This window comes from Marmota monax, unplaced genomic scaffold (assembly GCF_021218885.2).
Source record: "Marmota monax isolate L192 unplaced genomic scaffold, Marmota_monax_Labrador192_F-V1.1 WCK01_AAM20220418_F8-fsc00090, whole genome shotgun sequence".
NCBI lineage: Eukaryota > Metazoa > Chordata > Mammalia > Rodentia > Sciuridae > Marmota > Marmota monax.
Genome location: NW_026695219.1, coordinates 5,161,126 through 5,183,877, shown reverse-complemented (window position 1 = coordinate 5,183,877; position 22,752 = coordinate 5,161,126). Strand labels below are relative to the sequence as shown.

Genomic DNA, 22,752 nt, shown 5'->3' with positions numbered 1-22,752 from the left:
GTTTTGTCTTGATACTCTTTTATTGGGTGGCCTGATAAATGAGTTGGGTCTAGCAAACAATGATAAAATTTTCTGCACATATGTTAACATATTTGATCCTAGGCAACAATTTTGTGAAGTTAGCTATTGTTAGCCTTATTTTCCAAATGAATACAGTAAATTTTGTTATAACAGGTTTCTCTAAGATTTTAATAAAAACGAAAACAACCTTTAAAAAAAATTCTAATAAATGGTAAAGGGATTTTTTTTGTTGTTGTAGTTGTTTGTTTTGTTTTGTGCAGTGAGTGCTGAGGATTGAACTCAGGTCCTTACATATGCCAGACAAGTACTCTACTACTAAGCTATAAATCCAGTCCTTTAGTGTTACTTTAATAATGCTTTTTGATCAATAGAGTAAATTGTGATATATGATTTCTTTAGGAAATATAGAAAATAAAGAAAAATAGGGGAATAGAAATTAGTAATACTTCTAATTCTATAGTTAGTATTTAATATTAATATATTCTTTTCTACACTTCCAATATTATTCTTTGCTGATGTGTTTAAGTCTTTAATGTACACATAGTTCTTTGTCTCTTGTGGACTTAGGTAGGTCCCCTAGCTATACACTTACATATCTCTTGGAACCTTTTATACCAACTACATCATGACTGTAATCTTTATTTGCTTTCCTCACTAGACTGTAAGCTTCTTGACAGTAAGAAGCATGTCTTCCTTACTTTCTTTTCTATTTTTTTAATCTTAAGCACATGGTTCAGGGTCTGACATAATATTTATTGACTGGCTGAATGAGTGAAACTCTCCTTTGTCAGTGTTTGTTCTTTGAAAATATTCTTTTAGTGGAACATCTCATTGAAGCATGACTTATTTTTCCATTTGTGTTTACTAAGCTGGATTTATTTTTTTTCAACTATACCATTTTATTTTACATATATATTTTTTAAATTTATATATGACAACAGAATGCATTATAATTCTTATTACACATATAGAACCCAATTTTCATATCTCTGGTTGTATACATAGAATATTCACACCAATTCGTGTCTTTATACCTGTACTTTGGATAATAATGTTCATCACATTCCACCATCGTTAAATACCCCACAAAGCTGGATTTAAGCCAAATCTTAAGACTCTAAAATTCTTTGCTATTCCTATAATATAACACTATTCCACTGAACAGTCAATTTTCATTTGCATTTGTGATTAGAAGAAAAAACAGTTTTAGTGGAAATGAAAAATGGCATGTTTATTTTTACTGTTGGGACATGCTACTCTGTATTCATCTAGAATCTGATGTTTGGAGTTTTATATAACTTTAATGTCAGTGAAGATTTAGGGAAGCTCAAAAAGTTAGAAAAACTATTTTCAGTATTCTGTCACCAGTCTAGATGTAAACTAAATGTATGTATCTAATCTTTTTTATGCATGATATAAGATTGTCAATGATATAAGATTGGTCTATTCTAAATAGTGAGCTTATTAGGTCTTAGTAAATAAGAAATTCTTTTCTCTCAGATGGATGATAGCACATAGATAAATACTTGGGCTTTTAGATTTTTATTTTGTAATATTTTCTCGATCTTTCTGTCGTTCTAGTACTAGCACTGCATGGTTTTAATTAGAGAAGCTTTATAAAGCTTTCAATTTGTAGTTAAACAACATTTCCCATATTATTTTTAAACCAAATGCTCTTAGCTGTTCTACTGCATTCATTTTTTAAATATTCATTTTTCATTTAAATATTCATTTTTTAGATATACATGACAGTGGAGTATATTTTGACATATTTTACGTACATGGAGTGTAACTTATTCTAATTAGGATCCCATTCCTGTGCTTGTACATGATGTGGCATTTCACTGGTGGTGTATTCATATATGAACATAGGAAAGTTATGTCCAGTTCATTCTACTGTCTTTCCTATTCCCATTACCCCTCTCTTCCCTTCGTTCCCCTTTGTCTAATCCACTGAACTTCTATTCTTCCTTCCCTGCTTGTTGTGTGTTAGCATCTACATATCAGAGAGAACATTCAGACTTTGGGTTTTTGGGACTGGCTTATTTCACTTAGCATGATAGTTTCTCAATCCATCCATTTGCAGACAAAGGTCATGAAGTCTTCTTTATGGCTGCTTTGGAGAAATGCATCACATTTTCTTTATCCATTCATCTGTTAAAGGGCACCTAGGTTGGTTCCATAGCTTAGCTATTGGGAATTGAACTACTGCATTTATTTTTTAAAGTTTCTTTTTTAACTGATACATCAAAACATGAAAATTGTACATATTAATGGGATACTCTGTAATGTTTTGATATATGTATAAATTGTGTGATATTTAAATCAGGATTAACCTCAAACATTTATCAGTTTCTTAAGGTAAAAACTATCAAAATTCTTTCTTCTACCTTTTTCAAATGTACAATAGGTTATTGTACATTTAGTCATCCTACTGTATTAATAGCATACTAGAGCTTCTTGCTTATACCTAGTGGTAACCTAGTACTCATTGATCAACCTTTCCCTGTCCCTTCCTGCCCACTATTATCCCTGAACTCTGATGATCACCATTCTACTCTCAATTTCTATGAGGTTAATTTCTTTAGATACCATATGCATGAGATCATGTGATACTTTCTGTGCCTGGATTAATTCACTTAACATAATGATCCCCAGTTCCAAATACCTTGGATTGTCTTAAATAATAAGATTTCTTTTCTTTTTAAGACTAAAGAATATACCATTATATGTGTATATCATATTTTCTTTATCCATTCATGTTGATAGACACTTAGGTTGTTTCCACCTCTTTGTTATTGTTAATAATGCTACATTTAACATGGGAGGGCATATATCTCTTTTGAGTTTCTCATTTCAGTTCTTTGGATAAACACCCAGGATTTGGATTGCTAGATCTTATGGTAGTTCTATTTTTAATTTTTAAAGGAATCTCCATATTGTATTCTATATGTGACTGCTATGTTATACATTCCCATAGGGTTTCAGTTTTTCCACATCTCTGCTAACACCTATTATTATTATTGTTTTTATAACGACTATCTTAGCAGTGTGAGGTGTTATCTCACTGTAATTTTTGACTTGCATTTCCCTGATGATAGTAATGCTGTATATCTTGTCATACACCTGTGGGTCACTTGTGTGTCTGCTTTGGAGAAATGCCCATTTTTAAGTTGGGTTATTTGGGTAGGTTATTTTTGTCTGTTTGGCTATTAAATTGTAGAACATATATACACACATGTATATATATATCCCCTTTTCAGATGTATGTTTTTTCATATAGTTTACTCACATTACTTAGTTTGTTTCCTTTGCTCCACAGAAGCTTTCTGATTGATGTAGTTCTACCTGTCTATATTTATATATGTTGCCCACACTTTTGGTATTACAGTTGAGATTATTGCCAACACCAAAGTCATATAAGTGACCTCTGTATTTTCTTCTAGGAGTTCTATTGTCTCAGCCTAATGCAAATTTAATGTTTAATCCATGTGACTTGGTTGGGTTTTGTATAGATAAGGCTCAAATTTCATTAATTTGCACATTGATATCCAGTTTTCCTAGCATGATTTTTTATTAGAGATTATAGTTATCATAGTAGTTGGGTTCATTTTGTCAAAATCATATATGCATGGAATTTGATTTACTCCATTTCAGTCCCCATTTTCCCCACTTTTCCTTTCCCCTACTCCCTCGTCTCCTTCTCCTTTCTCTACTGATCTTCCTTTCACTCATTTATTTATTTTTGATTTGTGCTTTCTACATAAGGTGTATCTGTATAAGCACCTAATATGATTTTGTTAAATTAATTCCACATTTCCTCCCCTTTGTCATCCCTCCTGATCATCTTCTACTCCACTGATCTTCTCTACAATTTTATTGATATTTAATTCTCACCTTTTTTTTCTCTAGCTTCTATATAAGAGAGAACATTCTATCCTTGATTTTCTGTCTTATTTAACTTACATTATGTTCTCCATTTCAATCCATAATTTCATTCTTCTTGATGACTGAGTAAAACTTCATTGTGTATATATACCACATCTATCAAGAGGCATCTGGACTGATTCCATAATTTGGCTATTGTGAATTTCCCTAGTACCATTTCTATTTTTTAATTTTTATTTTTTATTCTAATTTGTTATATATGTCAGCAGAATGCATTACAATTCATATTACACATATAGAGCACTATTTCTCGTATCTCTGGTTGTATACAAAGTATATTCACACCATTCTTTTTTGAATTTTATCTTATTTTTTATTCTGATTTGTTGTATATCACAATGGAATGCATTACAGTTCATATTACGTATATAGAACACATTTTTTCATATCTGTGGTTATTTTAAAAGTATATTCACACCATTCGTGTCCTCATACATGTACTTTGGATAATTGTGTCCAGTCACATTCCACCAACATTTTTAACCCCATACCCCCTTCTTTCCCCTCCCACCCTTCACCCTGTCTAGGATTTGTCTGTTCCTCCCATGTTCTCCCTCCCTTCCCCACTATGAGACAACTTGATGCTGGTTGTTTTAATGAATCATAATAATAGCCATTATTTATCAGGTGGTTAGTATGTGCCCAAAACTGTTAAAACACTTAATGAACTAGATTTTTTAAAGTCATTTTTTTGAAATTTAATTTATATATGATACAATTTACCCCATTTAGTTTTATAGTTATATGAATTTTGATAACACAAATATAAAATATAAAAAATGACAACATATATATATGGATATATAGTACTACTATCAAGATACAGAATATGTTACCTTGTTCTCCTTTACTTCTTTTTTTTAAACAAATAGAGAAATTAATTTTAATATGTTTTCGTTTAACCCAATGGATTACCAATATAATTTGCAAAGAAAATAATTGTTAGTAAGATATTTCATGTTCATTTTCTTTGTCCTAGTAATTCTTTGTACTTTAATGTCTATTTAATAATTAGCATACCTCAATTGCCACCTCATTTCATACTGGACACATTTCAAATACTGAGTGGCTTCATGTAACCAATGGCTGCCATATTGGCTCCTTTCTCCCTCTTTCACCTTTTGATGAGACATATGCTGTAGGCTGCATAATAAGTCCCCTTGTTATGTGGTTTCTTGTTGAGTTCCATCAGAAAGGGACACCAAAGAGATGAATTTAGAATATATAAGAGTAGAGAAAGGTGTTTTATTCCTCCCTATATGACTCTATTAGATTGTTGAGTTGCTTTATACATGCTTTTGGTGGGAATAACTTCAGTTAGGTCACTTTCTCCTACAAGATTTTCATAATAGATCTCTCTTATTTCACCTCCTACCTCTTCAAGTTTATAGAAGGAAAGGTGCTTCACAAAATTTGTTAGTTACCCTCAACCTGGCCCTTACCTTTATATATACCTTATTAAACAATTTTTACTCTGATTGATCTTTTTCATCCTTGAATCTTGAATAATGGATTTTAAATTATAAGAGAGTAAAATATACCTCATCTCATATCACAGGCAATGTGAGACCACATTAATTATATATTAAAATATTAAATATTTTAAAATTTAATATTTTAATATAAAATTCTAAAACTTTTAAAGAACATATTTGTATAACTTTGTGAAGTGAAATGGAAAACAAAAAGTATAAATTTTTAAAAACCTGAAAAATTAGATGATATTGTAGTTAAAATTTTTATGAGTAAAAATTTATCCAAAAGAGTTGAAAGAGACATGGATTGTATTATTTTTTTTTTGTATTTATATTTGTATTTTGTATTTATTTTTGTATTTATATTTGTATTTTGTATTTATTTTTTTTTTGTATTTATAGGCCATTTTTGTTTATTTTTTATATTTAGCTGGACTTGGTTTCTTCTTTGGTTGGCTTCTCCTTTATTGTAGTTCTTCCCTTTGAAGGTTTTAATCGTTGTTTTTTATTTTCTCCTTGTGGAATATTTTGCCAAGAATGTTATGTAATGCAGGCTTTCTTGCTATAAATTCTTTTAGCTTTTGTTTATCATGGAAGGTTTTTATTTCATTGTCAAATTTGGAGCTCAATTTTACTGGATATAAGATTCTTGGTTGGCATCCATTATCTTTTAGAGCTTGGTATATGTTGTTCCAGGTTCTTCTAGCTTCGAAATTCTGGGTTGAAAATATCCTGAGATCTGAATTAGTCTTTCTTTATAGGTAATCTGATTTTTCTGTCTTGCAGCCTTTAAAATTCTATGCTACTCTGTATGCTAGGCATTTTCATTATAATGTGTCTTGATGTAGATCTGTTGTAATTTTGTACATTTGGTAACCTGTAGGCCTCTTGTATTTGATTTTCCAGTTCATTCTTCATTCTTAGGAAATTGTCTGCTATTATTTCATTGAAGAGTTGTGCATTCCTTTGGTTTGAATCTCTGAACCTTTCTCTCTCCCAGTAAGTCTTAAATTTGATCTTTTGATGTTATCCCGTAATTCTTGAATATTCTGTTCATGGTTTCTTACTATCTTCACTGTGAGGTCAACTTTATTTTTAAGATTGTATATTTTGTCTTTATTCCTGAGGTCCTGACTTCCAAGTGATCTTGGTTTGTTTGGGGCACGTTCTTCCCTTGCTTTTTCATGATGACTATGAGTCTTCCTCTTTTGCAGTGTACATCTGAGTTATGACAACTTCTGCCCTATTGTATTATAGTGTCCCTCTATGTCACCAATACCTCCCTTTTAAGGGAGAGATCAATATTACAGCACTCAGTGTACCCAATGTGCAGCCATGGATCAGTTAGCTTCTATTTTTACATTTACAGTTTTGTTGCTATAATCAGAAATGATGAGTTCAGTTGTCTTCTACCTTATAGTCAATAGGTTTGTGTAATGGTTTACAGTTTCTAATGTAGAAGGGGGTCTGGGAGGTTGGCTGAGATGTTTATGAAGTAGGATTTTAGAATATGGAGATATTAGATTATACTATATGACAAGTAAGAGGGTAATCATAAGAAGTTGACTGTTAGTAGGAGAAACAAAGAGACAGGCAACCCATGCAAGACTCCCTGTTACCTCAGCAATAGGATAACTGTTAGCACCCCTAGTAGAGATACCTGTGGTGCAGCCAGACCCACAGGGACCTTGGTGACTTCTTACCAGGTCCTCATTTTTGTCCCTTGATACAAGCGGTGATATCCCAATTTTGTGGTGGTGGCAGCCTCAAGCCTATATGTACCCTGATGTTGGGCTGTGGAGCCATGCTTCAGTGAATAAGGAACCCCAGCACAGGGTGGCTCACTAGGTATCTCTGAGCCCAGGACAGGCCTCTCCTCCGTATCTCCAGCAGTGGTATGGCCTTTCCTCCCGATCTCTGGCATATCCACACCATTCTTGTCTTCGTACATGTACTTAGGGTAATGATGTCCATCTCATTCCACCATCTTTTCTAACCCCATTCTCCTCCCTTCTCCTCCCACCCTTTTTACCTATCTAGAGTTTGTCTTATCCTCCCATGATCCTACTCCCAGCCCCACTATGAATCAGCCTCTTTATATCAGAGAAAACATTCAACATTTGGTTTTTAGGGATTGGCTAACTTCATTAGCATTGTAGTCTCCAACTGCATCCATTTACCTTCAAATGCCATGATTTTATTCTCTTTTATTGCTGAGTAATATTCCATTGTGTATATATACCACATTTTCCTTGTCCATTTATCTACTGAAGGGCATCTAGGTTGGTTCCACAGTTTATTGTGAATTGCATAGCATCATTTCTTAAAGAGACTATCCTTTCAACTTTATTTATTCATGGTATCCTTGTGGAAGATCATTTGACTATATATGCATGATTTTATTTCTGGACTGTCTTTTGTTCCATTCGTCTATTTCTGCCTTTATGCCAGCACCATGCTGTGTTTCAATTATTGTACTTTTCCAATGTGTTGTGGCATCAGTAAGTGTGAGGTTTTCAGCTTTGTTCTTTCCAATATTCTTTTGGCTCTTTGGGATCCGTTATAGTTCCATATCAGTCTTAGCCTTGCTTTTTACTGCTTCTGCGATAATGGCGCTTTGATTTTGATAGAGATTGCATTGAATATGTTGATCACTTTAGGTAGTATTGACATTTAACAATAAGAAGATGACTACCAAGCTAATGAGAAGAAAAATGGAATTAAAAAACTCAATCTGGAGTACATTACATAAGTGAACTGCATAAAAATAAGAATGCCCATAAAAGATGGCAGATCAGAGGAATCTATGCTATTATAGCAGCTGCCCAAGAGCAATTGAAACAACACTTCTGTGGTGGCAAACTGAGGTAGGAAGAGGGTGGGAAAATGATGGTATGCATCTCAGTGAACTAGCAGCTAGATTAAACCGAATATACCAGTTTCTAAAATAGAAGAACCAATAATAAAGGTGACAGCATTGGTCATTTCAGCAGATACAATTAAAGCATTTGGTAAAAATCAGCATTTCCTAACAAAAAGATGTGACTGACTAGAAATAAAGGGAAACTTAATGGATAGGGATAGAGTAAAAAAACAAAACAAAACTTCAGTTCCCATAGTGTTCAAGGGTAAAAGGCCCAAAGCTGTTTCCCTAACTTCTTTTTTTTTTAATATTTATTTTTTAGGTGTACTTGGACACAACACTTTATTTTATTTATTTTTATGTGGTGCTCAGGATCGAACCCAGGGCCTCGCACATGCTAGACGAGTGCTCTGCCGCTAAGCCACAACCCCAGCCCCGTCCCTAACTTCTTAAACGAAGTGAGAGTGTCTGGTCTCTTTATTTTTTTATTTAACACTGTACCGAAGGTCTGATCTGAGGTAATGGTGGAGCTAATGTGTAAAAGGGATACAGATTGGAAAGAAAGAAGTAAAACTGCCCTTAGTTGCAGACAGTATAGTTGGCTTGTGTGGAAAATCCAGAAAAATAAAACTTACTCGAAACATTATATGAAGTAAAGCTCGAGTGTACAAAGTCAAAATGTAAAAGTCAACTACATTTCTAAGTACAAGTAAAAAATATTAGGAATTGGGCTGAGGATGTATCTCAATTGATAGAGTGCTTATCTAGCAGGTGCAAAGCCATAGGTTCATTCCCTAGCACCAGTAAGTAAGTAAGTAAATAAATAGTACAAACACAAACTGTATCTCAAAGAATTAGAAATTAAATATATTTTTAAAACTTCTATAATAGTATAAGAGCATACCTAGGAATAAATTCAATTAAAAATGGCCAAGATCTTTACACAGAGAATTAGAAGCATTGCATTGGGAAATTAAAGCTCTAAATATATAGAGAGTTACACAGCATTCATGGATTCAAAGCCTTAATTAATTAATTAATGCAATTCTTCTACCAAAATTCAGCTACAAATTTAATACAATTCCATTCTACTGGACTTGAACAAAGAAGCTGATTTTAAAATTTTTGCAGGGAAAAAACCCTGATATTACCATAGCACAAAAAATTGAAAAAAATAAAGCTTGATAGAGCCCAAGACTTTTTTTTTTTTTTTTCAGTACTGGGAACGAAACCCAGGGCCTCATGCATACTAGGCAAGCCCTCTGCCACTGAACTATATCCCAGCCCCTGAGACTTATTTTTTTTTTTTAAGCAACAAACTCTGCCCACGTGCCCTCCTCCCTCCCTCCCTTCTTTTCTTCCTTCCTTTCTTTCTTCCTACAACTCACCTATAATCTGGGAATAGTTTAAAAGTTTTGGTTTTGAAAAATCTTATTAAAACTGTTGGATCACTTAAAGATCTTGAGTCTGCTTGCAGTGGACTTGCAGTAGCTAAACAAAACATTAACAGAAAAGTGCAGCAAACTTTTGAGGGTCAGTTTACTTAATAGGATGTGTAAAAACAATTAAAATTTAACTGTAGTTTTAAATAATTTTAAGTGTATTTTAAATACTTTTTTCACCTCTTTTACCTTATTATCTCTAAGTAAATGCTACTTCTGACATTAGGCATATTATTAAAATACTTTTAGAATTATTTTCACCTTGGAGTGATGGTAAAAAGTAGTGGAGGGCTATCCAGGAATATATTATAATTGTGTTGATTTCATTTTTTATGAAATATTTAAAGTATCATCATCATCTTTAATGAGAACTTTTACTCATTTTTATAGGGAAGAATGGACAGAGGCTATCCAGGCTGTTGCAGACAGACTGCAGAGGCAAGAAGAAGAGAGAATGAATTGTAGTCCAACTTCACAAATTGATAATATAGGAGAAGAAGAAATGGATGCTTCTACAACCCATCATAAAAGAAAGGTAGAAAATAGTATTAGCTTACTTTCCTATTAGCACAGTATCTATTTCTTTGAAAGAAATAATGTTGATATATCATCTCCTTTTTAATGACATCAATTCGCTGAAAGAACCTGATTAGGTGTTTTTTGTTTGGTTTGGTTTGGTACTAGGGATTGAACCCAGGGGTGCTTAACCTCTGAGCCACATCCCTAGTCCTTTTTTCATTTTGGGATGGGGGTCTCTCTAAGTTGCTTAAGGTCTTGCTAAGTAGCTGACACTGGCTTTGAACTTGAAATCCTTCTGCCTCAGCCTCCCAAGCCCTGGGAATACAACCATATGCCACCACGCCTGGCCTTCAACAATCCCATTCCTGAGGACAGAGCCCTCATTATATAATCACTCCCCCAAAGTCCCCACCACCTAAGACCATCACCTTGGTGTTTAGGTTTTAATATATGAATTTGGGTTGGAGGACTCCTACATTCAGACCATGGCATATATGGTAGATGATGATGTATATTTCATAGTGGAGCTCACATATTTATTTATCATTATTTATCTTGGCATGGTGGTGCATGCTTGTAATGCCAGTGACTTGAGAGGGCAGGGCAGGACAATTGCAAGTTCAAGCGTCAGAAATTTTGTGAGACCCTGAGCAATTGGTGAAACCTTGTCTCAGAAACCTAAAAGGCCTACAGATGTATCTCAGTGGTAAAGTGCTCCTAGATCCAGTCCCTAGTACCACAAAAAATACAATAAAATAAATAAAATAAAACATTGGCCACTGGTTCAGTTTTGAGGATGGCCTAATCCCTCCATTGCAAATAGTATTTCCCTCTGTAACTAGAAAGTAATTAATGTGTAGTTATTTTGGCATTACATAAATGTCCAATTCTCCACCTGCTCATTTTCCTGATGATTTTAAACTAATTAACAGTCCTTGCCTGAATCAATAATTTTTTAAGGTTTATAAAATAATGATGTTCAAATTCTGCATTATTCTGTTAAGTTTCTAGTCAATGATTATCCTAAAATACAGTTTTAACCGAAAGATTAAAAAAAAAAAACAAGGAAGAATGCTGAAACTATCATTTGCAGAGAGATGTCAGCCAGTTTTCCTATGTATGCATATGAGTGTTTTTTTATCCATACAAATCTACAGTGTTTGTTACTTAAAACCAAATAAGTGACCAGCACTTTAGCACTGAATACTGACAGGGATCATGAGGGAGATGTGAAAGATACCCCCTTATATGATTTTATGAATTGCATTTTCTCTAATATTTTAGAACCTTCAAAATGAAAAGTTTTCTCTTAGGATTTAGTCCTTTTTCATTTGGCATTTTATGTTGTCTTAAAAGCCAAAGCAGAATGGCTCTGGGTATACTTCCTGCATGGTGCCTTCAACTTCACTAAAGTCAGCTGGGAAGAGCAATCTTGAAAATGTTAGGTTTTTTTTGTTTTTGTTTTTGTTTTTTAATAGCAGCTACTGAGCCAATGAGGAAAGCAGTGTCTTCTTTTCCTAGGTACTCTAGAATAAATACCAGTTTATATTTTTAGGAATTGTAAATAATGTTTTTTACTGCTATATACAATTTAAATACAACTTTCTTAATTAAAAAATGGTAGGTTAAAGCCAGATGTGATGGCACATTTCTGTAATCTCAGCAGCTTGTGAGGCTGAGGCAGGAGGATTGCAAGTTCAAAGCCCGCCTCAGCAATTTAGCAAGACCCTAAGCAACTTAGCAAGACTCTGTCTCAAATAAGAAAAGGGCTGGGGATGTGACTCAGTGGTTAAATGCCCCTGGGTTCAATCCCTGGTACTAAAACAAGAACAAAACTGTAGGTTAAGATGAATCTGAAGATCTGGGTGTTGAAAACAGTCCAACATGTCATTTCTTTAAATACCTTTTAGAATATGTTTGATATGTTAATCTTCTTCAAATAGGAAAACACAAATATTAAAGGTATTTTCCTTGAGATTTGGCTTGTATGTGGGTATGTTTTTTGTTTGTTATTATTTTGACAGTTTTGCGGCTTGAACTAGGCCCTCATGTATGCTAGGGAAGTGCTACCCTAATCCAAAATTTGGTATTAGAACAGTGAATAAGATCTCTTTGGGTTGAAGTGTGTGAGTTTGAATCCTCACTCTTGAGCTAGGAGAGGTGGCCTACACTTATAAACCCAGGTACTCAGTAGGCTGAGTTGGGAGGATAACTAAGTTGAAGACCAGCCTAGGCAATATTAGTGAGATCCTGTCTCCAGAAATTGTAAAAAAGGGATGTAACTCAGTGATAGTTTGCCTAGCATTCACAAGCCTCTAGGCCCAATCCCTAGTACCACAATAAAAGAAACAAGTAACAACAACAACAACAATTCTGTCTCTTCCATGTGCTAAATGTATGAACCTGGTGAACTTATACAGCACAACTTAGAGTTTATCCTTATGTGAAATTTTGATTTAATTAGATAATACCCTGAACTTGATCTAAGCCAAATGTCTGAATCTTTTCTGTTGACTTACTTTCTGTTTTTTGGTTGAACTGAATATCTCTTAAGTTAGTTTAGCTCACTTTTTCTTCAGTCAAAAAGTAACAAACTCTAGGTTTATCCACTTATTCAGAGATTTTTTTTTTTAAAAAAAGCTTCTTTTCATGTGAATAAACACATGTATACAGCTTTGAAATTTGACTATGATGATGAATTTAAAGTCAGGTCCCAGTTAATTTCATCTTTTAAATTATAGATAAGATAAAAAATTTAAAATAAGATACACCAGCTATAACCAGTTTAATTTTCCGAAATTCTTGAAAATCTGGTTAACATATTAATAAAATATTGTTAACACAGTTTGAAAATGGGAAATTTGTAACACCGTAACTTGAAATTCTATGTCTAGTGGATGGAAGGAGTTTTTATAAGAATATGTAAATTTAAAATAAGAACTTTAAATAGAGAAAAAAATTTGAAAGAGATAAAAGTAGAAAAATATATGAGGATTTTATTGTGGTGGTGGTGATGATGATGATGATGATGATGATTTGGTACCAGTATTGAACCCAGGGGCACTTAATCACTGAGCTATATCTTTAGTCCTTTTTATTTTTTGAGACAGAGTTTCACTAAGTTGCTTAGGGCCTTGCTAAATTGAGGCTGGCTTGAATTTGCAATCCGCCTGCCTCAGCCTCCCAAGCTGCTGGGATTATAGGCATGTGCCACCATGCCCAGTTTATTATATTTTTTGTTAAAAATCTGGCTATAAATAACAATAAAGGCATAATATTTTTCCTTTTTCACAATTATCAATGTGGATATTCTTATAATTCATCCTCTTTACTAAATTTCATATATTAGCATTTCTTATATGCTTATTTTGTGGTAGGCTTTGAGCACTAAGGGAAAAAAATTCTAATTCAGTGTTACAGAAGTTGAAAGAGCACCAGAGGGAGGGGTAGTGGACAGAAGGGCAAACTTCAAGAGAGTCCTTCTCCCCTTTTACTTACTTGATTTTGCTCAGATGAAACCTTGAGCTGTACATTATGGTTAATGAGAATACTGTCTTTTAGATGTTTATTGCCATGGAACAAATTACCCCAACTTTAATGTCTTAAAAAACAGTAGTGTGTTATGATTTTCTTGTTTGGGCAGTTCTGCTAATCCTGTATAGGCTCTCAAGTGGCTGCCTTCAGTTGGCATATGGGCTAGGCTAGAAAATCCAAGAAAACTTTCTTACATGTCGGGGCTTGATGTGACTTGACTGAGGCACTTTGGTGTTTTTCCACATGGTTTCTCTCTGTTGTATCTTATCTTCCAGGCATTTTTTATGTACCCTCTCTCTTTTCAGTAGAATAGCTTAGGCTTCCTTATAGCAGTAGAGCTAGTTTTGTAAATTTTTCCAAGAGGAGGAAGCATAAGCTGCTAGACTAGGCTGGGTTTGGAATTGGCAAAGTATACCTTTCATCACAGTCCATATTCAACACAGGATACAAGGATAGCACAGGGAGAGAACTGATCTCATGTTTTCATGGAAGAAGGAAGCCATCATTGGGGATTACTTAGCACAAATTGTTTGGTGGTTATTCCCTGATTTTAAAAAATTTATTATTAAAGATAAATCTTCCTCAGATTTCCTGTTATTGTCCAAGTGCTACTAGCTTTGTTACTATATTCTAAATTTGTAGAGTCCCATGTTTTTGTAGTTGAACTAATAAGTCTATTTTGTCGTTTACCCCTGCTGTCTCTTTGCTGTTTATCTTTTCCTTTGTACTAGAGATACTGAATAGTTACTAACATTTGGGGAAACTATCAAAATTATAGACAACAAATTAGTTTGAAAATGGATGTAGGTGTTCATTTTTTAATGTTTTAGAATGTTTATGTGTATGTACATAAAGGATATTGCTCCATGGCTTTCCTAAAATATCTTTGTCTAGTTTTGGTATCAGTCTGATACCTCTTAGAATGAACTGAGAACTGAGAAGTATTTCTTCATTTCAGTTTTCAGGAAGAATTTGTATAGAATTGGTATCATTTTGTTTTCATTAAATGTTTGTGAGAGTCACCAGTTAAACCTTCTAGACCTGGAGTTTCTTTATTGAAACATTTTCTGAGCACAAATTCAATCTCCTTCATAAATATAGAGCTATTCAAGTTATCTGTTTTTTCTCCAGTTTTAGTAATTTGAGACTTTTAGGGAATTTGTTCATTTTCTCTCAGTGTCAATTTTATTGTCATAAAGACATTATGTTCTCTTGTGTTCCCTTTAGTATCTGTAGTATCTGTAGTGATATTACTTCTCTCATCCCTGATATTGGTAATTTGTGTATTCTCCTTATTTTCCTAACCAGTCTGACTAAAGGGTATCAGTTGTTATTGATCTTCTCAAAATCCTTTTGGGTTCATTGAATTTTCTCAATTGTTGTTATTTTAAAATTTTAATTCATTACTATTATCTGATCATTTTTTTTCTTATTATTATTTTGGATTTAATTTGCTTTTTTCCCTTGTTTCCTAAGATGGAAGCTGAAGACGTTGATTTGAGACATTTCTCACATTTTCTTCAGATGGATGGTAAATAGGAAAAAAAAAAGTTATAAAAGGCACTAAAATATTCAATGACTTCTGTTTGTAGGATAAAACCCAAGTGCTTAACATGTTATTCATGCTCTAAACTGAGTTTAATTTTAAGAAAGTAAATTTAGCATACCTAGTAACCTTCTTTTCCATCCAAAAGCCCATTAAAATAATAGTAATTTCAAATGAAGACAAGTCCAAAAAAATGAAAAGCTGAGTGGGGAAGACAAACAGTTTTAAAAAACTTGAAAGTTTATGGAAGAATGTTGAACACAGAAGTACACACAGAAGAGACTATAGAGAGTAAGTGGTCGGTCTGCCCAGTGAAATCTTGGAGATCACCTGATTTAGAAATAGGGATGAGACATGAAGTTGCAAACAAGAAGGTTAATAGCTCTTTTTCTGTCTGCCTGTCTTCATGGTCTTAATTGTACCAGTCACTTTTTCAGAAGTTAAAACTGCTATCTTAGATTTCTTTTCACTAACGAGGGTTGGTCTCACCATTTCTTCTAAAAATTTTCTAGATTCCATCCTTATTTTGATGAAATACATTCTCAAATAACTTATTCAAAAGTGCTGCTTCCTTAGGCATATTGGAAGTATTCATGTAGGACATTTTGTTTATCCCATTATCCTAGGGTAGCAGCACTACTAAATCCTTGAGACCTTGAAAAAATTTTTTTAATATTTATTTATTTACTTTTAGTTTTAGATAGACACAATATCTTCATTTTATTTTTATGTGTTGCTGAGGATCGAACCCAGTGCCTCCCACATGCTAGGCGAGCGCGCTACCTCTGAGCCACAACCACAGCCTGAGACCTTGAAAATTAATGAAATCATTTTTCTCCCTATGCTCTTTCACTTAACTGATAATTTGATTGACTATGGAAGTCTAGGTTCAAAATAATTTTCTCCAGTAGCTGAAAACTACTTACATTACTTTCAACATTCATGGTTGCAGATAAGACAGCCAATGCCAATCTAATTCTTTTTCATTTAGGGGTGCTTAGAAATTGGCAAAATTTGTTTTTGAGTGGATATTGAAGATATATACATTTCATACTAACAAATTATCTCAAGTATTTAATATTAGATTTTTAAATTTGTGTTTTTCAGACAATGAATGATTTTGACTATTTGAAACTACTAGGAAAAGGCACTTTTGGGAAAGTTATTTTGGTTCGAGAGAAGGCAAGTGGGAAATATTATGCCATGAAGATTCTGAAGAAAGAAGTCATTATTGCAAAGGTAATTGATTAGAAGAGTTTATACTAAATCTTTTTTGCCATGAACATACAAGCTTATGTTCATTCTTAGACATGCTAAAGTGTAGAAATTCCATTGAACAAGCAAAATATTGATTGTTGGCTACTGCTGCAGTAGTATTGGTTAATCGAATATTTTCAGAAATTAATAATGTTAGCCTAAATTATACTGAAGGTATTTTATTTCTGTAAGGAAATGGAGATATTAATGATATGTTTGGGAGTATTTTTACTATATATTGGAGATCTGTATCACTAATATTAATAGTGTTGTTGTTTAATATTTTTTCCCTGTATTCTGAATTTCTTACTAGATAAAAAATTGATTAGGGTAGTATTAATGGTTTTGTACTCATAACTCAGAGATTATATAACATTGAATGGAAAAGCATTCTAAGTAGATGTGAACACACTAGAATGGTGAAACTAAAAGAAATTAGTCTTTTACATTCCTTTAGAATGGCTTAATATCCCCCCTCAGCTTTATTCATTTTAGACCCTTACAAATAATTAACATGTTAATGACTCATTTCTCACTCAGAATTCTACATTGAATCACGGTTCTCTCAAAAGACAAATTTTGAAGCATTTTATAAATTGGCCCATGCTTTATGTCTTAATTCAACAAATGATAGATATAATATTATGTACTATACTGTATTATACTTTATAGACTACTTCCAAGTATCTGCAACTATAAACCTCATCTGGAATGAGTTGTTCCCTGTCCTTCATGAAACTCTGATCCCACCCATTGTTGAATATTTGCTTCAAATTCTTCATAAGTCAATGTCTCCTATTATGAAGAACATTTACTGTGGAGATGCATAGACCTAGGTTCACATCCCATTTAATGACCTTTAACAACCAATTTTAGGGAGAATACTCCTGACTAAGTAGCAGTTGGAAATATTTGGGTTTTTTGTGGGGGAAGAATCATATTTGCTTATCTCAGTTGGGAAGAGGGATATTTCTGACAGTCACCAAGTAAAAGGCTAAATATCCTTCAGTGTGTTGGACAGCCCATTAGAGTCTTAGTTTCTTTTATTTGTAAAATTGATAGGATAAATCCTACTGTTTAGGACTATTATGAGGATTAGGATGTGTAAAGTGTTTAGCACAGTACCTGAAACCAATATTTTCCGAAAGGTACTGTAATGTAGTAGTAGGCTCTGCCAATTACTAAATGATCCCCTAAGTACTCAACGTTTTATGCCTTAAATTCCTCATCTGCAAAATGACAAAAATAATAGTACCCACATCTTAGAGTTGCCGCCAGGAATAATTTAATAAATAAACATAATAGTATTTGCCATCATAAATAAATTTTATCAATTAAACTGTATTGAATTAAAATTAAAATAGTATTAAATTAAGATAAACATATTGTTATAAATATTTGCTATAATTATCACTACCTGTTGTATATCAAACAATTGAGTCACTATCAGTTCTGTTTTGATCCTCCTTTTATGTACTAGCCATTCTTTTACTCCATTGTTTAATTTCTATTCATCAGACTTGAAATATCCTATAAGACATTGTATGTTATCGCTAACTACTTGTATTTTTCTGAGTATTTGTACAGTTTTGGATATATTTGACAAAATATGGCTAGGATACTCTGATCCATATAGTTTCTTCTTGCTTTCCCCACCAAATCTGTTTATCAATTTTTTGAAAGAAAATATATGTTCAAAATTAGAAGCTACTGATTTTTTAAGTGCATTAGTCTCTTAAACTGTGAAGTAAAACAAAAGCATTCATTACCAGGTTACAATAATAACTTTTATAATTGACCGTGTATTTACCTTTGCTAAAGATATTTCTTTATACAGCTTCAGGTTACTTCTAATGCCATTTTATTTCAATTCGAAGGACCTCTATCATTTCTTTCAAGCAGATCTAGTGGTAAATGAACTCTTTCAGCTTCTTTTTTTCTGAGTGTCTTAATTTCTATCTCATTTCTGAAGAACAGTTTTTCGAGATAAGGGATTCTTGGTTGACTCTGATTTTTTCTTTAGCATATCAACCTAATGCCTTCAGATCTCCCAAGTTTCTGGTGAGAAATCTGTTATTGACAATCCATTGAACACGTGATAAGTTGTTTCTCTCGTGGGGCTTTCAAGGTTATATTTCAATGTTTTTATAATTTAATTGATTTTATTTTGTTTTAAATACACAACAGTGGAATGCATTACAATTCTTATTACACATATAGGGCACAATTTTTCATATCTTTTTTAGTTGTTGTTTTAATATTTTTTTTTTATTTTTTAGGTGTAGATGGACACAACACAATGCCTTTATTTTTTTTTTTATGTGGTTCTGAGGATCGAACCCAGGTTCTGCCCATGCTAGGCGAGCGCTATACCGCTGAGGCACAATCCCAGCCCCAATTTTTCATATCTTTGTATATAAAGTATGTTCATGCCAATTCATGTCTTTATACATATACTTTTTTTTGCAGTACAATTCTAATTACACATACATACCACAGTTTTTCATATCTCTGTTTGTATGTAAAGTAGGTTGACATCCAGTTCATGTCTTCATGCATGTACTTTGGATAATGATGTCCATCATATTCCACCATCCTTGCTAATCCCCTGCCTCCTCTCTTTCCCTTCCTCCCTTCTTCCCTATCTAGAATTCATCTATTCCTCCCATGTTCCCACTCCCTACCCCACTATGAGTCAGAGAAAACATTCAGCATTTGTTTTTTTGGGATTGGCTAACTTTACTTAGCATTACCTTCTCCAGCGTCATCCATTTACCTGCAAATGCTACAATTTTATTCTCTTTTATTGCTGAGTAAAATTCCATTGTGTATATATATGTCACTTTTTTTAATCTATTCATCCACTGAAGGGCATCTAGGTTGGCTCCACAGTTTAGTTATTGTGAATTGTGCTGCTGTAAACATTGATGTGGCTGTGTCCCTGTAGTATATTGTTTTTAAGTCCTTTGGGTATAGTCCCAGGAGAGGGATAGCTGGGTCAAATGGTGGCTCCATTCCCAGATTTCCAAGGAATCTCCATACTGCTTTCCATATTGGCTGCACCAATTTACACTTCCACCAGCAATGGATGAGTATACCATTTTCCCCACATCCTTGCTAAAACTTATTGTTGTTTGTCTTCATAATAGCTGCCATTGTGATTGTAGTGAGATGATATCTTAGAGTAGTTTTGATTTGCTTTTCTCTGATTGTTAGAGATGATGAGCATTTTTTTATATATTTGTTGATTGATTGTATATCCTTTTCTGAGAAGTGTCTGTTCAGGTCCTTGGCTCATATGTTGATTGGGTTATTTGTTTTTTCTGTGCTTATCTTTTTGAGTTCTTTATATACCCTAGAGATTAGTACTCTGATGTGTGAGGGGTAAAAATTTGCTCCCATGATGTGGGCTCTCTGTTCACCTCACAGAACATTCATTTCTTTTGCTGAAAAAAAAAACTTTTTAGTTTGAGTCCATCTCATTTATTGATTCTTGATTTGAATTCTTGCACCAAAGGAGTCTTAGTAAGGAAGTCGGATCCTAATTCCACATGATGAAGGGCCTACTTTTTCTTTTATTAGATGCAGAGTCTCGGGTTTAATTCCTAGGTCCTTGATCCATTTTGAGTTGAATTTTGTGCATGGTGAGAGATAGGGGTTTAATGTCATTTTTGTTGCATATGAATTTCCAGTTTTCCCAGCACCATCTGTTGAGGAGGCTATCTTTTCTTCGGTGCATGTTTTTGGCACCTTTGTCTAATATAAGATAATTGTAATTTTGTGAGTTAGGCTCTGTGTCCTCTATTCTGTATCATTGGTCTACCAGTCTGTTTTGGTGCCAAAACCATGCTGTTTTTGTTACTGTTGCTCTGTAGTATAATTTAAGGTCTGGTATAGCAATGCCACCTGCTTCACTCTTCTTATTAAGGATTGTTTTAGCTATTCTGGGTCTCTTATATTTCCAGGTGAATTTTATGATTGCTTTTTCTTTCTCTGTGAGAAATGCCATTGGGATTTTGATCAGAATTGCATTAAATCTTTATGGTGCTTTTGATAGTATAGTCATTTTGATAATATTAATTCTGCCTACCCAAAAGAAAGGTAGATCTTTCATCTTCTAAGGTCTTCTTTGATTTCTCTCTTTAGAGTTCTGTAGTTTTCACTGTATAGTTCTTTCACCTCTTTCATTAAGTTGATTCCCAAGTATTTTTTTTTGCGGTTATTGTAAATGGGGTAGTTTTCCTCATTTCCTTCTCAGAGGCTTTGTCACTGATATACAAAAATGCCTTTATTTATGGGTGTTGATTTTATATCCTGCTGCTTTGCTGAATTCACTTACTAGTTTTAGAAGTTTTCTGGTGGAGTTTTTTTGGGGGGGTCTTCCAGGTATAGAATCATTGTCAGCAAATAGTGATATTTTACGTTCTTCTTTTCTTATACATATCCCTTTGATTTCTTTCATCTGTCTAATTGCTCTGGCAAGAGTTTCAAGAACTATGTTGAATAGAAGTGGTGAAAAAGCGCATCCCTGTCTTATTCCAGATTTTAGAGGGAATGCCTTCAATTTTTCTCCGTTTAGAATGATGTTGGCCTGAAGCTTAGCATAGATAGCCTTTGCGATATTGAGATATGTTCCTGTTATCCCTAGTTTTTCTAGTGTTTTGAACTTAAAGGGGTGCTTTATTTTGTCAGATGCTTTTTCTGTATCTATTTATGATTCTTAACTTTAAGTCTATTGATTGATGAATTACATTTATTGACTTCCATATGTTGAAACAACCTTGCATCCCTGGGATAAATCCCACTTGATCATTGTGCACAGAATTTTTGGTATGTTTTTGTATTCTATTTGCCAGAATTTTATTGAGAATTTTTGCATCTATGTTCATTAGAGATATTGGTCTGAAGTTTTCTTTCTTTGATGTGTCTTTGCCTGGTTTTGGGATCAGGGTGATATTGGCCTCATAGAATTCATATGGAATTACTGCCTCTTTTTCTATTTCCTGAAATATATTGAAGAGTATTGGTATTAGTTCTTCTTTAAAGGCCTTGTAGAACTCAGCTGTGTATCCATCTGGTCCTGGGCTTTCCTTGGTTGATAATCTTTTGATGGCTTCTTCTATTTCCTCACTTGGTATTGGTCTGTTTAAATTGTGTGTGTCTTCCTGACTCAATCTGGGCAAATCATATGACTTAAGAAATTTCTAATTATCCTCTGTATTTCTGATATTACCTTTTTCATCTCATATGCTGGTAATTTGAGTTCTCTCTCTCCTTCTCTTCCTTAGCGTGGCTAAGGATCTGTCAATTTTATTTATTTTTTCAATGAACCAACTTTTTGTTTTGTCAATTTTTTCAATTGTTTCTTTTGTTGCGATTTCATTGATTTCAGCTCTTATTATTTCTTGCCTTCTACTGCTTTTGCTGCTGGTTTGTTCTTATTATTCTAGGGCTTTGAGATGTAGTGTGAGGTTATTTATTTGTTCACTTTTTCTTCTTTTAATGAATGAACTCCATGCAATGAATTTTCCTCTTAGTACTGCTTTCATAGTGTCCCAGAGATTTCGATAACATTGGGTCTGTGTTCTCATTTACCTCTAAGAATTTTTTAATCTCTTCCTTGATATCTTGTGTGACCCATTGTTCTTTCAGTAACATATAGTTTAGTCTCCAGGTGATGGAGAAATTTTTATTTTTTATTTTGTCGTTGATTTCTAATTTCATTTCATTACGATCCGTTAAAATGCATGGTAGTGTCTCTACTTTTTTTATTTGCTAAGAGTTGCTTTGTTGCTTAGTATATTGTCTCTTTTAGAGAAGGATCCATGTGTTGCTGAGAAGAAAGTGTATCCACTTGATGCAGGTTGAAATATTCCATACATGTCAGTAAAGTCTCAGTTATTGATTGTGTTATTCAGTTCTATAGTTTCTTTATTCAACTTTTGTTTGGACAATCTATCCAGTGGTGAGAGAGATGTGTTAAAGTCACCCAAGATTATTGTATTGTGGTCAATTTGACTCTTGAACTTGAGAAGAGTTTGTTTGAACATAGCTGCACCATTGTTTGGGACATATATATTTTTTATTGTTATGTCTTGTTGGTGTATGGTTCCCTTGAGCTGTATGTAATGTCCATCTTTATCCCTT

The 22,752-nt window shown here is 33.5% G+C and overlaps 1 protein-coding gene across 10 annotated transcripts in view; it reads left to right on the top strand.

Annotated features, from left to right (window-relative positions):
- Akt3 (AKT serine/threonine kinase 3) overlaps positions 1-22,752 on the top strand; it is a 273,567-nt gene that overhangs the window by 144,158 nt on the left and 106,657 nt on the right. For 9 of the 10 annotated variants that reach the window (XM_058575178.1, XM_046432495.2, XM_058575175.1 and 6 more), the window contains 2 exons: positions 10,140-10,284; positions 16,456-16,587. In XM_058575178.1, coding sequence (XP_058431161.1) covers positions 10,140-10,284; positions 16,456-16,587 — 277 coding nt within the window. Of the gene's footprint in view, positions 1-8,104; positions 8,312-10,139; positions 10,285-16,455; positions 16,588-22,752 lie in introns of all 10 variants that reach the window. The other variant, XM_058575181.1, reaches the window with a different exon arrangement.